This window comes from Danio rerio, chromosome 8 (assembly GCF_052040795.2).
Source record: "Danio rerio strain M-AB ecotype USA chromosome 8, GRCz13ab, whole genome shotgun sequence".
NCBI lineage: Eukaryota > Metazoa > Chordata > Actinopteri > Cypriniformes > Danionidae > Danio > Danio rerio.
This window is the reverse complement of record NC_141028.1, coordinates 32,086,720-32,104,852: the sequence shown is the minus strand read 5'-3', so window position 1 is coordinate 32,104,852 and position 18,133 is coordinate 32,086,720. Positions and strand designations below refer to the sequence as shown.

The 18,133-nt window shown below is 36.4% G+C and overlaps 1 protein-coding gene and 1 long non-coding RNA gene across 11 annotated transcripts in view; one reads left to right on the top strand and one right to left on the bottom strand.

Annotated features, from left to right (window-relative positions):
- Window positions 1-18,020, top strand: part of ercc6l2 (excision repair cross-complementation group 6-like 2) — a 34,081-nt gene extending 16,061 nt beyond the window's left edge. For 4 of the 9 annotated variants that reach the window (XM_087263353.1, XM_087263351.1, XM_087263354.1 and 1 more), the window contains 10 exons: window positions 2,154-2,225; window positions 3,229-3,374; window positions 4,057-4,152; window positions 4,557-4,656; window positions 5,129-5,281; window positions 6,549-6,620; window positions 8,516-9,158; window positions 11,416-11,570; window positions 13,386-13,552; window positions 16,826-18,020. In XM_087263353.1, the coding sequence (XP_087119479.1) occupies window positions 2,154-2,225; window positions 3,229-3,374; window positions 4,057-4,152; window positions 4,557-4,656; window positions 5,129-5,281; window positions 6,549-6,620; window positions 8,516-9,158; window positions 11,416-11,570; window positions 13,386-13,552; window positions 16,826-17,696 (2,475 nt within the window). In that variant the 3' untranslated portion in view covers window positions 17,697-18,020. The remainder of the gene's footprint in view (window positions 1-2,153; window positions 2,226-3,228; window positions 3,375-4,056; window positions 4,153-4,556; window positions 4,657-5,128; window positions 5,282-6,548; window positions 6,621-8,515; window positions 9,159-11,415; window positions 11,571-13,385; window positions 13,553-16,825) is intronic. The other 5 variants (XM_087263358.1, XM_087263356.1, XM_087263357.1 and 2 more) reach the window with 2 other exon arrangements.
- The window catches only part of LOC147835667 (uncharacterized), a 30,066-nt gene that overhangs the window by 7,662 nt on the left and 4,271 nt on the right, over window positions 1-18,133 (bottom strand). The window contains exons 2-3 of one of the 2 annotated variants that reach the window (XR_015498068.1): window positions 8,511-8,716; window positions 5,839-6,170 (exon numbers count right to left, since the gene is read on the bottom strand). This is a non-coding gene — a long non-coding RNA (uncharacterized LOC147835667). Of the gene's footprint in view, window positions 1-1,679; window positions 1,807-5,838; window positions 6,171-8,510; window positions 8,717-18,133 lie in introns of those variants that run through there. The other variant, XR_015498067.1, reaches the window with a different exon arrangement.

Below are 18,133 nucleotides of genomic sequence, written 5' to 3'. Positions count from 1 at the left end.
CAACCATCTTTGCTCTGCTTAATGACAGGCTGATGGATGCCGACCATAGACTGTAAAATATATGGAGGTACTATCCGTGACATCACCCATAGGTCTCCGAAGAACGCAAAAGAAGCTACATGTAGGCCTGGCCAACCATCACTATTTTGTTCGTGCGTCATCATACCGACCAGGGGATACCAAACAAGGGCAAAGAAGCCTACAGACGCTTGCTATCCTTTGGCTTAGATGGGCTTTTCTTTGGGAGAAACGCTTAACATTTCATTACATGCAACTCGTTTGTTATCTGACCACATGTGCTTGGTTGTACACTAAATCAATAAAGTGTTTAGACTTTTAAAACCACTGTTGTAATACACTAAGCCACTAAGCATTGTTCTTATGACGTTTTCCTACAGGAGGAAAATGCGAATTACATCCAAATACTTCAAATATAGTTTGTGTTAGTAAATGCAAGGCTATTTATAAAATCCAGGCATAACACTTTATGACAACATTTCAGATAACTGTTCTAGAGCCTACAGCTAATCAATCTGTCAGATTCTGGAGTGAAATTTACAAATTTAAATGATATGGAGGCCACATGAATGGTTTGTAAACAAATTCAGTGCACATAGCATGCCATATCAGACAATTGTAAGAAATAATTCCAAAAGGCAACTGATTGTGTAAAGCCACATAAAACAAAACAAAATACCATGATTATGTCGAGTTCAGCGGCTAATCAGCCGGAATCAACTGAGGTGGTGATGTCGACCAGTGAGACCTAGCTGTAGCTCAAGTGGCCACGCCCTTAATTATGCAGATGTAATAAAACCTAATATAAACGAAACGGATGATTTCTAAAAAAATTCACCTCCTTACAGTTGTCATGAAGGGTAATATTACCTATATAAACCAAAATCATTCTTTGTACCAGGCTGTAAACACCTTTTTTTCTTCTGTAAATTTAGCCATTTTAACAGTGGGGTCAATACAAATGTGCTCTATAATGGAGCCAGGACTAGAGGAATTTCCATGAATTGCAGTTTCAGTTACTTCCATATTAGCTTCACGAGTAAGAGCAGGAGGTTCCTGCTTGATGCAGATGCGATGAATCTCCAAAATTATAAATACTATAATAGGCACTGTCCTTATAAAATAGCTGCATAGTTGCAATCTAAATAACTACATTCTCACCTAAAAAAGCCTCAAAAGTAAAATATGTTGTCCAACAGCAGCAATATTTGTCAAACTGTAGTGAGTCTATTGATCTGCTGTCACTTTATGTGGGTGAAGTAATACACAAGGCAAGGATGAAGAAGCTGTACAAGTGCTGGTATTGCAGAAAATTGCACAGCTATCGGAGTGGAGAAACATACTGTTTTTCAAATGAAGATTCGCTGTACGACAAGGTAGATGTAATTGTTAAAACATAAACACACTTTTACTGGTTAACATATGCATATGATGTGTAAACTAATTTTAAGTTTAACACATTTATTTGCATTTTTGAACATTATTTCAATGACACAAAAGCAAAGTTTACCACAAAATATCAAATAAGCTGTTTTAATTAGTTAAGGCATTCTAATGAATGTACAAGCCCTCAGTTTAATAGAGTGTTTACTGTTTGGATAGTACAGTTATTAGCATGGAGGGTGCTCGCATCATCAAACAAACAGCCCAGAAATACCTACTTGCCAAGTTATCTTCATTTCCAGTCCATTCCGGATTTTTTCCCTGGCAATGAGGAGATTAATAAACCCTCTTGTGGCTCGCACTGGCCCTGAGCTGTCTTTCCTCACAGCCTGGTGGATACACTTCCTTGAGAAATAACAAGGACAGTATTTAAGGTTTCTTCAATCTTTCTTTCAAAGGTTTCCCCCCTTCCCTTCAGCCGGAGCATCTTGAGGGTGCTGTTATTGGCAGATGCTGAGTTACTGGCCGATTCACAAGAATGGCCGCTGGTTTCTGAAACATCAGCAATAGAAAGAAAAGACACAGCCCGCTCTGTTAATTTCTTCCCAGTGGTTACTGACTGACGTCTTATTTCTCGTTTTCTCATGGTGGTTTATATCAAATCCTTCGAGTTTTAACTTGGTATGTTAAGCTAGATTGTTTTCTCCCGTCATCGTTTTATAAAGCGTGTCCTGTTTTTCTTCCTGTTTCAGGTTATGCAGAAATTACTAAATCACTTTATCGCAAAGAAAGACAAAGTTCTACTCTTCTCTCTATCCACCAAGGTAAGGTGGGAACAACAATTTATGAATATAAAATGTTTTTTTTTCTATATTAAATATTTTTGTAACTTAGCTTTAGTATTTGGGTGGCACGGTGGCGCAGCGGGTAGCACTGTCGCCGCACAGCCCGGCTGAGTCAGATAGCAATTCTGTGTGGAGTTTGCATGTTCTCCTCGTGTTCGTGTGGGTTTCCTCCAGGTGCTCTGGTTTCCCCCACAAGTCCAAAGACATGTGCTAAAGGTGAATTGGGTGAGCTAAATTGTCCGTAGTCTATGTGTGTATGTCCTGGTCATCCAGGTTGGGGGTTGAGCGTTGGGTTAAAGATCCACCTTGTAAAAATTAGATGTTGCGAAACACAATATAAATATCAACTTCCATATAAACGGACCTGGGAGTAATAAGTAATTTTAAGTAAAATGTTTAAATGAAGTCAACTTTTATCAGCTATTTTGATTATTTTTCTCCCAATTCTGTGATTATCTTCTGACTGAGAAGTTCCAACTTATTACAGAAGCTTGTTTTTTTATTATGAAATAGAAAAATGAACATGTTTTTCTCAGAACAAATACTGTAGGTTGTTAAATAAAGAGACTCTCAATCTCTCACACACACATACACGCACACAAATATAAAAGATATTTATCTCACGATTTTGGCTTTTTTATGATAATATATATAAATGTTTTCATCCCTAAATACAAAAAAATATTTTTCTCAAACCAGTGTTTATATCTGATGGTCTTTTTTCACAATTTTATCATTAAAATTCAGAGTTTAATAACAGTTGAGATTATTTTTTGTTTTGTTTCAGCGTCATGTATTTTTTCTCAATATTAAAGTTACATATCTCACAATGCTAAAATTTTCTTTAAAACTCTAATTTCCAACAATGAAAAAATATATATGTCAAAATTTATATATCCAAAAGAATTGTAATTAAATTTATGTTTAAACAGTCTTTAGTTTGTTGAATCATGTTAAATAACCTGTCTTTACATTTTCTCAGCTGTTAGATGTTCTGGAAAGCTATTGTATGGCTGAGGGTCTGGAATACCATCGACTGGATGGAAACACCAAATCTAAAGACCGAGTGAAGATAGTGAAAGAGTTCAACAGCTCTCGGGATGTCAACTTGTGTCTGGTGTCTACCTTGTGAGTCTAGCTTCATATGTTATTATGTAATGTAATGTGTAATTGTATAGCGTATTTATCGTGTTTGGCCAAATACCCTAAGCACTTGGGGGAGGAAGGTGGGGGGGGTACACTAGTGTGCAGCATCCACTTGGATGATACAACGGCAGCCACAGGACAACGGCACATGTGTGCTCACCACACACCAGCTATAGGTGAAGTGGGGAGACAATGATAGAGCCAATTCAGTGGATGGGGATCATTGGGAGGCCATGATGGGTAAGGGTCGATGGAGGAAATTTGGCCAGGACACCGGTGTTACACTCCTACCGCTTTATGACAAGTGGCTAGAGATTTTTTATGACCACGGAGAGTCAGGATCTCAGTTTAACATCTCTGATCTGGCGCTCACTGACAGTATAGTGTCCCCTTCACTTTACTGGGGCATTAGAACTCACACAGACCACAGGTTAAGCGCCCCCTGCTGGCCTAACTAACACCACTTCCAACAGCAACCTATGTGGTCTCCCATCCAGGTACTAACCAGGCTCAGGCCTGCTTAGCTTCAGTGAGTAACTGTCTTGGGCTGCAGGGTGATATGACTGTGGCATGTTATTATATTTCATTATGGCTGATAATCGCAGGAACTAAATGATTGGCAACATAACTCACAATGACTTTGATCTTCATATTTCTGCTGCAGAGCTGGCGGTCTTGGTCTCAACTTCATCGGAGCAAATGTTGTTGTATTGTTTGATCCGACATGGAATCCTGCCAATGATCTTCAGGCTATTGACAGGCGAGTTATGAAAGCAGATATCCGTATAATTACTGATTCACATTTTACAACAGCGTGCCAGAAATATGGAGTATTAAAATGTTGAAGTAACCAGTAGATATGGATACTGTTTAAACTGCTCTGCATTTGTTCACCAAGGGTGCATTAAGTTGGTCAAAAGGGATAGTAAAGCCATGGTAACACTTTAGTTTTGGTACAAAGCGGTTATTTTGAATTGTAATAATACTCCAAAAGTATCACACTTTTTTTCTTCAAATAAATGAATAGTTTTGCTGAGCAGAAGAGACTCACTGTCATACATTGTACTGATTGTAATCCTTTAAAAATCATAATATATTTACAAGTTGTGTGAAATTTATCAAGGTCCCAATAGAACCAGTGTTGATTTCTGTTTTCATTTTCAGGGTGTATCGTATTGGCCAGTGCAGAGATGTGACTGTTTTTAGACTCATCTCTTTAGGAACAGTAGAGGAGATCATATACTTGCGTCAGGTTTACAAACAGGTATGTTTATAAAATAAAATGATGTAAAACAATTTAGCAAGGGTCTATGAAGATATTATTATATTACCTGTACAGTCTGAAATGTAGGCAACATTTTTTTCAGTAGTGGAAGCTTTTTAGCCGAAACTGTGATCTGAGGTGATTTCATAAAATACAAGACAAAAGTTACAGGCACACTGAGAGTAAAGAAAACATTAAAGGCAACACAAATCTCAATGTATCAACCTGTGTTGATACATTGAGATTTTTTTGTGTGAAATTATCGGTCTGTGCAAGAGTATTATTAACAGCATTATTATTTTAAGCAGGAGCTACCAATCATGCTTTTTAGGAGGAACTATTACTGTAACTAGTAGATGTTTTGTATACATATGTTTTGTACAGTTGTATAAGAATACACACATTTCTCTGATTGAATAAAACTTAAATGTTGAGACCAGTTATTTTCTCTTCTTGATTGATTGATTGACAGCAACTTCAGTCATCAGTGATTGGCCAGGAGAACGCTAGACGCTACTTTGAGGCTGTTCAGGGTACCGATGGCTATGCAGGGGAACTATTCGGCATCCGAAACCTTTTCCGCCTGCAGACTGATGGCACATGTCTTACCCATCGCATCTTGGAGGTAAGAAGACAAAAACTCTGTAGTGGCATACATTCGAACTTTCAAATCCAGTGTTAAACCTGGTAGTGTAACTCCGGCGGTCCTACGCCACCCAACTCGCTCCGAGCTGGTATTGGACCAGCGACCTTCCGCATGGGAGTCGGTTGCTCTACCAAGGAGTCTAAAGACCATGGCCTCTAGCATCTGTCGCTAGAGCACCTTTAGAGGTCAGAGAGGTGAGGTCTACCTGCACAGCACCTACTAGCTGGCCTCCGTTACAGTGGCAACATGCTAAGGAGGCTGTCATTGCAGAATAAAGCCTAACAGGGCTATCTAATGCAAACGCAGGGGCTTTATTCCTTGAAAATAACTGTCCTGAATGTACTTTATCCCACTTAATACAGGACTACTTGGCACAAAACATGACAATTCCCTTCAGCCTATTGTTCTGAGCTGAAATAGTTTATTAATCCTTTGAAATGAAAACAACTGATGGATATGCTAACTTGCGCATTGTTCAGTCACAAGATGGAGCCAAACAGTCAAAACTGTAAAACTGAAAGAAACGAAAACAGCTGGAGTATACACTAACTTGCGCTTTATTCAGTCTCAAGATGGCGCCAAAATGTCAAAAACACAGCTGACAGTAATGAAAACAACTGATGGAGTATACACTAACTTGCAAATTGTTCAATCATAAGATGGCTCCAAATCGTCAAAAACGCAAAGCTGACAGAAATGAAAACAATGGATGAAGTATACACTAACTGGAGCATTATTAAGTCACAAGATGGCGCAGCGTCGTCAGAGTAGTCCCTTTAATAATCCGGGGTCGCCACAGCGGAATAAACCACCAACTTATCCAGCAAGTTTTTTCCGCAGCGGATGCCCTTCCATCCGCGACCCATCTCTGGGAATGAAAGTAAACATTTATGTTACAAATAAATACTATGATTTCAATCAGATGAATGAATTCTTGGTGAGCAGAATAGACTTCTTAAAAACAAAACGTAATTACTCCAAACTTTTGCCCACCTCATGTGCAAATATTCCAATGTGACAGATATTATATCGACCAGTTTTCCCGTCTCTGGTTTGGTGATATTAATGTCAAACTTTGAATCTGTTATGAATTAGTGATGCAGAAGTTCTGATGAGAATGTGGATATACTGTCTGTACGGGCCCAGCGGGTCATGCATATCCCTGATGACATGCCTTTAATGAACTGTTTATATGAAATGAATTCCTTCTCCTTGACATGATGGGAATGACGTGATGGGCGCACAGAGGGAAGGCCAATTGGAGGTGGGAATCATGACGGCCAGAACTCAAGCCGTGGACGAAAGGATGCAGGAACCCGTGAGTATCCACCCCTTTCACAGACCCGTGTCTCTTTCCCATCATCCATCTGTTCCCACGACACCAACACATGGTCACAATCAAGCCCAATGGTGAAGACCACACAGACATGTACTATCTATACCACATTTATTTACTCAGCAGAGGGCTTATCTAATTGTTCTTCTGGAAAGAGACTTACACTTTGTTTTTCTGAACTGGATGGGCATTGCCTGCAGCGTCCCGGCTTGTTAAAATCAATTTTTTATTCAAGACTGGATGTCGCTCTCAGTTAGAATGTGGTAAAGATGATTTTGGTGCAGTATAGATGTTTTACATTAAGAAAAACTGGTATGAATATGTTTGAGATGCAAATTGTTGTGAGTAATGATGCATCACCCAAAACTCTGATGCTTTATTGGTTCTGTGTTTTTGTTTTTGGAGCATTTTAATTGTTGCAGTTTTTTTACTGTCAGTCTTTTATTTTTGCCACATTCAGTTTAAACCACCAGCTTAAATTGTTCCGCTTTTATATTGTTCAGTAGTTTGCATTTAGTTAGTTTTAGGGCTGTCAAATGATTAAAAAAATTTACATAATTAATCACACTTTTTTTGTAATTAATCATGATTAATCCCGAAACGACATATTTATTACAGAAATAAAAACACAGGCATTTCAGTGCCATTTGAATTTCAAAACAATCAATGCCAATAACAAACAAAAATGATTTCTTTGTTGAATTCTAAGTGGACTACACACACACACAAACACACAGACAACGGGCAGTACAGCGGACCCGGTGAGCGAGGGAGGGATCCCTACAGATTCATCAACACGCACAATCGCGTTCATCAAATTTGCTTAAACTAAGCTTTCTAAAGTATGGCTGTATTTAAGTAAGGATTCTGACACAGCAACATGAAACTTTTGAAATGTGAGGGCTAATGGAAGTAGCTTGTAGTGTGAGTGCAAAACGCACCTAAGTCAGAAAATGAAAGCGAGACATGACTTTTAAGGGGCTGTTTCATATGTGTTTATAAATCATTCTTACTGTTCAATGAACACACACTGTCATAGTTTATTAAAGACGCAAACGCCTCACTGCACAACAGCTGCACCTTCAGCAAACCTCCTAATTCTTGCAGCAAGAAGACTTTATGATTGTTTATGAGCGTTAAAAGTGGCTGATCTGTTCGGCAAAATATTTGGCTACGTGTCATCGCATCTCAAAGGACTAAAAAAATATAACTAAAGAAATCTCCACTGTGCTGAGCGAAAGCGCATACTGAACAGCGCATCATCGATGACGTAAGCGTGCCCAGGCCCGTAGTTGCCTTGAACCGGGCCAAAGCACGCTTGTCCCCCCTCCCATCTCCCCCTACGGCCCGCACTCACGTTACATTCTGGCCTAGGCACGCTTACATCATCGATGATGCGCTGTTCAGTAAGCACTAATTGTTTTAGTGTTAAGTATTTAGTAATAAAAATAGAAAATAAAAAAATTATTTCAATGTTTTTGGTTTTTGTTATGTAGTTTTGGTTAACTGTAATAAATTTATGATGCAGTAAAAAAATAATAATTTTAACGTCTTTATAGTCTTTAATCATTTATATTTCAGTTGTGTTTATTTTTCTGTCAATTAAAAATAAATAAAAAAGAGAAACATTTTTTGGCCAACTAGCTGAAATAAAATTAAGTTTATACATTATATTCTATTTTATAAGTTTGTTTTATTTTAAATCATAGTGTTACGAAAAACAAAATTACACAAAACACAAAATAAAGAACCAAAAAACTAATTACAGCATGTTTAAAAAAAAAAAAATTCATATTTAATACACATAATCCACTAAGCAATTAACTAAACTAAATACCTTTAGCAAATAACTAACAGCTCATGTTGTTTTACCTCAGGATCCTTGGTCAGCAGATGCTGCTACTGAGCGAGCAGGAGGATCAGCAGGGGTCTGTATTAAACCCGCTGAGGTTTTGGACTTCAGCAGTGGAAGTGAGGATGAAGATCCCTGCTGCTCCAAGCAGAGACCCTCAGAAACACACAGTGGAGAGCAGATGGTAGCCAGTAATACCTGTATAGGCAATACAGGCCTGTGTAATCTGTTGCAGAAACAAATGACAGAGATAAGACAGCGTGACACAGACACTGAAGAGGACTCGAGTAGCGAAAGCCAGGATGAGGATGAGAACTGTGAAAAACTCACAGCCATTAAGACTTCTAAAGTCAAAGATCTGTCCAGTGAATCTGAGGAAGAACTAGAAGGAGTCAGTGACGGTGAACTGCAGAGAAGATCACACAAAGACAGTACAAAGGATAGAAAGAATCATCGTCGCAAAAGAGTAAAGTTTGCAGAAAGATCTGAAGATGAAATTGAACATTTTTCTTGGTCAGATGATGAAGGGTTTCTGAAAGCTGTGAGATGTGTGAAAGAAAAGGAATCAGATCACAGACAGTCCTCCAGGAGGGAAAACACTACATCAGGATTTAAAAAAAGCCAATCAAGAGATGAAGGATACACTGGAACACTGGACTCATTATTAGGTAGGACCTTAAAATGGAATTTTAATATCATTTTATATATTCATTGCAAAAAAAAAAAAACTTTTATACATAACATATCGACACCTTAGAATTATAAGGTTCTATCTGCGTTCTGAAGATATATTGAGCATTAAAGTTTTTGCCCTCCATAGCAAACAGTATGTGTGTAACATCTGTTTTTTTTTTAAATAAAAAGTTTTACAATGTAAACAACTTATAAAAAAGCATCCCATAATGTAAATAAATTGTCATTTAATAACTCAATTTTGACAAAAATTTAAGATAGAACCTTAAAATTCTAAAGTGACGATATGTAAAAAGCAGACACAACATATATTAGTAACTAAATAATCTTCAAAAAAGGATTGAGGATATAGAGATCTTAAAGTCTGCATGAAGTTCTTTCAGTTGGAAGTACATCAACATACTCAAATAAAAGTCTGAGGAACTTCTGAGTTATGCAGACATTGTCTTGTCACCCAAAACTCTGATGCCTTAAAATTGTTCAATTTAGCCTTTTAAACAACTTTTGAACAGTGACCATAAACAGAATTTGCTTGGCATGCAAGATAAATCCTTATTAGTTCTCATGCATTAATCAAGCTTCTTTGAGCTTTCATTAACACATTTGAATACTATTATCATTGTTTTCTGATAGAGCTGTGGCGACAAATCATTCGAGAAATCGATTCGGCATCAATTCTGAAATTTTCAAACTTCATTTACCCTTGAACATTGGTTTTTCTCTTAAATTTTTTTTTTTTTTAACAGCACATGGCGCTCTAGCCAAACACTCATGAGAAAGAGCACTTGTGCATTCGGCTATCTCAATGTAAGCACCGCTCACTATATGAACTGTAATTTGTTTAAACCTTTTGCTACTTTAATGATTTTTTTAGGTTCAAGTGGTAATTGCATGGAATTGGATGCAAGCAGAGTACAGCTTTTTTCATAGCATACAGCGCCCTCTGCTGTTAAAAATTAAGCTCGCAATTAATTCAAGAGAGAATTGCGATTCATTTATATATATATATATATTATATTTCACCACTACTCTGTGAATAAATATAAAAATTAAATGTGTTCATCATATAAAGTGATCATGTCTCTTCAGAAGACTTGTCTAAATTAAAATCACTCCACATTGATTTTTGTAATCTTTTACAAATAATTTGATCATTAATTTCAATAATTTGATCTCAGATTTGATTAAAACTCTTCAATTGTGTTGAGAAGATAAACACATTTCACATAAGTTAGTACTGACGTAAGTGTGATTAGAATATGACAGAATTGTCATTTTAGAATTAAATTTTTACATGTTTACATTTTTTAAATTTAGGATTGAGTTTAAATAATATATATAAAGAATATTTTCCTAGTACTGGGTTGCAGCTGGAAAGCGTCCACTGTGTAAAACATGCTGGATAAGTTGGCGGCTTATTCTGCTGTGGTGACCTCTGATGAATAAAGGGACTAAGCCAAAAGAAAAATGAATGAATAAAGAAAAATCACAGTGCAGTCAAACTAGGGCTGCACAATATATCGGTTCAGCATCGATATCGCAATAGTCACATCACAAAGTTGAGTCTGAATTATAGTTGAGCAGAAGCCACAAAACACATGATTTTTAGAGTCACTGCAAAGTTTAGCCATAAAAAGAGTGATCTTTTATCATTTGCATGTGTTTTTAAGGCCTGAGACTGAGCATTTCAAGAGTTTAAAACATTCAGCACAGGAAATTATGACTTTTGAAGACGTAACAAAGATCAATTGTATTTAATTATTTATACAATGAAGATGATATAATGTTGACTCACGTTTACAAAATTGTTCTTAGAATTTTTTTTAACTGTTTCTTGTCCAAATATCTATATTTCAAACCTAAAACAAGATTATTTTGCTTGATTGTAGGAAAACTCAATTGACTTTGAGTTATTATTTCTGTGAAGAGAAATATATATTTTTAGATATTTGGGTCAAAGAAATTTACATTGTGTTTACTCAATTTCTGTACATACTTTTAGACTTCTCAGAAAAAGTAAAAAAAAAAAGCTATTTAAATCATTTGGTGAAACTTTATTCATATCGCAATATTGATTGCAGAACAATAAAATATCTCTGTCAGATTTTACCAATATCATGCAGCCTTAAGTCAAATAGTGCATTTATCAATAACCATGTAACAGTTCTTGAGACGACGCGGCAGTTTCAACCTGTTTCATTTCTCTGTCTTATATTCTATCTTGTCTGTCAGGTGGGCTTCAGCAGGTGGGCTACACACACTCTAATCAGACGGTCGTGGGCTCAAGCAGGGCAGAAGACCGTCTAAGCCGTGCTGCTGTGCGAGAAGTCTTTGAGCTACATAAACACTCACAGCTTCCTGCAAATCAGATTCTGGACATATCAGAGGTTACCACATTTTACATTTGTATTTATTCAAACAGTCAATAACGGGTGCAGCGCAACTAACAGTTATTTGGAATGCTTTAAAGATTTATTGCTATAGAATTTGTTGCACAATTATATTTAAAAAATGTATTGAACAGACTTTTTCAATTCATTCATTCATTATTCATTCACTTAGTCCCTTTATTAATCCGGGGTCGCCACAGCGGAATGAACCGCCAACTTATCCAGCAAGCTTTTACGCAGTGGATGCCCTTCCAGCCGCAACCCATCTCTGGGAAAACTTTTTCAATTACTTACTTCAATTCATCTTTACTTCTACAGCGCTTTTACTTTGTAGATTGTGTCAAATCAGCTTAACATAGAAGAACTAGTAAATTGAAACTGATTTAGTCAATTTTTTAGTTGAATTTCAGTTCAGTTCAGTTAAGTGTGGCTTAAATTTCACTGCTGAAAGTCCAAACACTGAAGAGCAAATCCATCGCTGCGCAGCTCCAAACCAAGCAAGCCAGTGGTGACTTCAGCTTCATTCCCATTTACATATTTTATGCACATTTTGCACATGCTTAAAAAAAAAAATCGGTTGATGGAAACGCCAACATGTGCATATAATTTGTAAATGTGCATAAACTATAATGAAAACACTTTTACCAAACTAATTCCAGTATGCGCATTAAAAAGGGTCATGTGATTTTGTTATAAAAGATCATGTGATGACAAAAATGTCTGTAAATGTACAAAGCAGCAGGCTGAGGACACTGTAAAACATCTGAAATGTTGTTTTGGTCATTCTAAAACATCTTAACCGTTTCAGTATTAGTGATATTATATTATTAATGACCTCCAGAACTGTCAAGTGCTCTGTGTTTTATGCCTTTAAACGCCACCAGGCATTCATTTTGTCTTTTGAGGCGCAAGTCATTTATTAAATAAAGAAAAGATTCATGCTGCTTCACCTATCGCAGCAATCTCCATTTTTTTCTGTTAATATTTGGTGCCAGTTAATCAGGAAGTCATGATTTTGTTTGCTTTAACTCGTTGGAAAGAAACACGGCTTTATTCGCACGTCTTTTATGCGATATTCCAGTTTTGCGCTTAAATGTAATTTGCGTTTTTGGATGGAAAAATAGCAAATGACGAGGAACAAAACTTCATCAATTGGCGAAAGAAAAAAACCTTGAGGAAAAACAGGCTCAGTTGGGCATGACCATTTCTCCACCCTATTTGTCTATTCATTTTTTTTTTTTTTTAAGAAAAAAGTCTTCCAAAACTTCAAAACATGACTAAAAATTGCAAAAAACAAACTCACAATTCTAAGTTAAACAAATCTAAATTGCAAAAAACTTCCAAATTGTGAGATTTTTTTTTGATTATTTGATTTGTTGTAAGACATGACTGAATATGAATTCTTTGAATTAAGTAAATCAACTACTGCTACAATTCAGTAAACTCAGTTGTTCAAAGATTTTAGACAGTTTTAAAAAAAAAAACATTTTTTTTTTGAGTGTTTTGCGTTTTTCTTCAAAAAAGTCTTCATATCAAATTTTGACTGAAAATATTTTTTTTAAATAAAACCAGTTCAGCCATTTTTTGTTCAAAATCCTATTTGTTTGGGCTGTTAACCCACCACAATGCTTTTTTCATCATTACACACAGCATTATCACTCATCTGTACTAATGATTGTCTGCCCTGCATTTGCTTCCTCAATAATACACAAGTCATTTTTAATTCCGATTATGAATTTTTGATCCAGAGATACCAAGATAATGTTGGGGAAAAGTCCAATCCTATAATTCCTTGTATTTATTGTGTTTTAGACAGAGTCATCGGATCCCATTCTCACAGATCACGTCAATGGAGGTCAAACACCAATGACACGCAGCGGACCCCACATAGAGCATCCGGTCACACACACCATCAAAACCTCACACCGCCAGAACAATCTCACCGTCATAGTGGGCGAAACACCCAGCAGCATGTGCAGGTAACTCAAATGTCTGCTCCAGATTCCCTTGAGATTCACTCACACATCATCTCCATACAAAGCAAATAATGTTGTCAGTTGGGCTAAAAACACAAACATTAGAACAGCAAGCCAGTGAGAGGAAATTCCTGGTAGCGCAGGGCTGTGTGCCAGTTTTCCCCACAGCTATGGTTCGCCTGGCCCCTTAGGATTGAGAAAAGACCACCCCGAAGCCTTTCACCCACCCATTTCCCAAGTCTTAAGCAAAAAAACACGCTTTATTCTGATTTTCTTCTCAGTAGAATCTCACAAGTGTCCTGTTTGCTCATGTAATGGTGAAAACACACATATAAGTGGTTACTCTTTTCTTTGAAGAGCTGCTTTTATGTGATTTATCTGTACACAGACAGATACTTAAGGGTCTTGCTTCATAGATAGTTTTTGGTTTTAAACCACAAAGGGTGGCAACCACCATTAGAAGTTGCACCATACGTTCTTTCAGTTTTGAATTACTAAGTGGTTTTCCTTCAAGATCCAAAAACTTTTTGTTTTAAGCTTTAAAATGAGGAACCTGGGGTTTGCTTGAACAATCTTAAAGGGGTAGTTGACACACAAAAGAATGATATAATATGCTGTTTTGACTCTTGTCTTTGCAAAGTCTGGATGATACTCTCTTCATTTTGAGGACAAGATATTTTTTAAAGAGACTCAATGGATTCAGTGTCCTGTTACACTTATGATGCTTATGCTTTTACTTTTACTAGGTTACTTAAAGGGGTTGTCAGAGGGTGCCAGCTACCAGAAGCAGAATAATTTTCTTGCATAGTGACCCTATGCAACTCAGTGGCAGAACTCAGTGGTTCTCAAACTGTGGTACGTGTACCACTAGTGCTACGCAGGCTTCCTTCTAGTAGTACTCGGAGTAATCACTGAATAATTAAATTTTAAAAATAACACACTTTTAACCCTTTGACGCATACGATAACACCAATGTGACAGATCGAATTTATAATTTAAATAAATAAATCCAAATAATATATTTAAAATACAAGTTAATGTTTAGATTTTAATGATATACAAATAAGTAATATATACATGCAACATATATTTCAAAATTTTTCAAAAAGTGTTTATATATGAATATGATGACATACAGCCTATATTTATGAGGTCCAAGGATCATTTCCAGGTTTTGATGAATAGGCTACTATTTGGTAATACTTTACATTTAAGTACTGCAGTTCCCTTTTTACTTTTTAAGAACAGTGCCATTTTTAGTTAATTTTTAAGCATATTTTAATTTAAACATAATTTTTTTACCTGTAGGCACTGTGCAGTGTTAATGTTCAAACTATTTATGTTTAAAGTGGCTGACAATAATACATTTTCATAATAATAGAAATTAATCTCCCATGTTTTTGAACTGTGCAGAGCTGTATCTGCTTAATTAGGCCTGCTACGCTACTGTATTTTAATACTGGTCATTATGGTGGTACTTGGTGAAAACAATTTGTTTCTGAGGTGGTACTTGGTGAAAAAGGTTGGAGAACCACTGCTTTAACTTATATTTCATGGGAGAAAGACATTGCCTGGAATAGCTACTGAATGATTTGGAGCAGAGAAAGTAATGACAGAATTCACATTTTGGGTGAGTTATCCCTTTAAGAGTGAGTTAGAAGTAGCTTTCAGCATTAAGCAAATCTGGTTTTTATTATGCTGTAACTTATGGGCTGTGGTCTTATGATATAATATACAGAATGTCATAAACTTGCTCCCTGCCTGCATTTTGCAAGTATAAAATTATCTTTAATACATTGCAGTAGGCTTAGTTTTTTAAATTGGAAGTTGTGTGGTCTAACTTTAACTAACATTCAGTAAAAAATAACAACACAAAGTTATATGTGGAGCCCATATTAGGGTCCCTGCAGATTAAGAAGTCTCTTACAATTAAAAATATATATAATTTTACCTTTTTATAAAAGGCAAGGCTAGTTCAGGTTTTAAAATGATGATTAGTGTGATTTTTATGTATTTTTTAACTGTGTAAAACTAACAGGTATTTATAGAGTACTTAATATTAAATGTAGGCGTGCATTGTAAAAGTTTTGATTTTACTGCATACAAGTCTAATGAGTTTACATCTAGTTATTTGGGTAACACTTTAATTCTATTAACAAATCATTAACTAGCAATACTAGCTTAAGATACTAATTAGCTGTTTATTAATAGTTTGTAAGGTAGACCTTGGGTTTAGGTTTTGCTACAACCCCTGGCAGTATAGGGGAGAGGGGTTTATACACTTGAACTGAGGATTTTGGTTACGCAAAAACTCAAAGTTATTTGTGTTACAAAGTAAAGATGGACAACAAGAATTAGTATACAAAATAATGGTGATTCATTAACAAAAAGTGAGTGAGATATTTACAATATATACAATGTCGAAGACAATAAACAATGAAATGTTAAAAGTACTGGCTATGAGTGGTGCTTAGGAAAAGAACCAAATTAAACCAAATAGTCGTATTAATGTTCACAACAAATTCCCTCTAATAAACAAAAGGTATGAAAAAAAATTTTTCAACGTCAATGACGTCTTATCTAATCTACGCTGACTATCAAATGAAGCAACAATACATGGGTTGGCACACACCCTCTTACCTGGTGTATCTGTACAAATGTTAAACTACGTGCTGACATGTATGTCACATGACAAAATTACCTACCAGTCTTTCTAAACTCACGGGGAAACAGAAGGTAGGACATGGCAACACAGAGGTAAGAACAGACAGAAACAAACCTAAACAACAATAACAAAAAGTAAATCAACTAAAGACAAACAATACTAATAAATGGGGATAACAAACTATGAAATAACAAACACAAAAGCAAACCGAATAAACAAGCCAAAATACAAAGAGCAAAGAATCAATCAGAGAGTCTGCTTCAGAACTACCAGACTGAAGACCTATTAAAGGACAGATGGTATGCAGGGATTGGCGGGGACTGGAGCAGAGTTGTGAAGCAGAACCCAATCAGAAAGCAGCAGTAACGAGATTGGTTGCAGCAAGGACAAGTCAAAGAGCCAATCAGGGGCAGCAGTGGGCAGAGTAAGCACAGTAGTGGACTGGGTTGGATTAGGAATGCAGAAAATGGATTATACTTTGTAACTTCTAATGCACAGCTAATATCTTAATAAAAGGCAGGTGATAAGCCGTTAAATATTAACATGAATTGTGACCTAAACCTGTTGCTGCTAGTTGTTTGTAAGTAACTGATTTGCATTTGGTCTCACAGGCAGCAGTTGGAAGAAATGGCTCAATTCTTTGGATTCAACTCTGTGCGTGACTTTGCAGAAGAGATTCTGAAGAGCGATTCAGATCAGAGACTGGGCCGATTGCGCAGCTTCTACAGCCAAAAAAGCCCTGAACTCATGAACATCATTAAAAAGACCTTTCCGAAACCCAACATCCAGCCTAACCCACCAAATGCACCACCACTTTCTGCAGCCAGACATAAACCTACCTCAAAAAGAGCCCACCCAAACTCTTTCGTCGAAGTGCCAACCCCTGAAGCCGAGGATCGAAGAAAAACATCAAAGAAAAAGAAAACCAGTGAAACTGAAGCTTCTGAGATTGACCTTCACTGCAGTACAGACCTCACCAAAACAGAAATGAAGAAGTCATCCACAGACATTTCCCCATCATCAAGTTCTGGAAACATTCCCCAAATAAACTGTGCACCAGTTGAAGAATGTATACCCAACATTACTAGTTCCTCACAACCTTGCACCTCACGATCAGCTTGTGTCTCCACAGATGATTGTGTTGCATCAACCTCATCCCAGACCAGCAGTTCCTCCAAAATCACAGACCTTTTAGGTGACACATCCATCCTGAACGACTTGTTCAAGACAAAGAAGAAAGTTGTAGACCAACCGAGGGATGTCAAAACATCTGCATGCACAGAAAGAGCACCAAAAAGAGGAAAGGACTTCTGGGACATCTTGAATGAGGGGAATGAGGAGAGCATCAATAAACTAACCGATCTGACCGAGGTGGAGAAGATCTGTAACAGTGTCAGTGTCTCTGCAAAGCCTAAGAGTAATGGGGAAACTGAAAGCTCACAACTGTGGAAGAAAAATGAGAAATTCCTGTGGAAACGCTAGTTTTTAAAATTCCTTAATCAATGTTTTTATAATTCTTTACAATGTTATTTTTATTGCAATCACAGGCTTTTTATTTAAGTGTTTTTATTTCTTGTTCTTTTAGAATTTTTTTGTATTTTTCTCAGGTAAGATTTGATTGATTGCTTAAAACTTTGTGCACACTGTAATTAGCTGATATTTAATGTAATTGTTTTATCTTGTTGTTTTAATTCTATCAAAGTGTGTATCTTGATAAAGGCACAAAACAGACTTTTTCCATAAAATTTCAATTAAACAGAAAACGTTTAAAGAAAAAACAATAAAGTACAAAAAAATTGACCAAAAGGTGGTTAATTGTTGGTTGATTACAGATTTTGGAAATCTAAAGAAACTATAGATTCAAACTATAAACGTTTCTTAATCACACTGTGTAATGTATAGTTCGAAAATCATTGGCT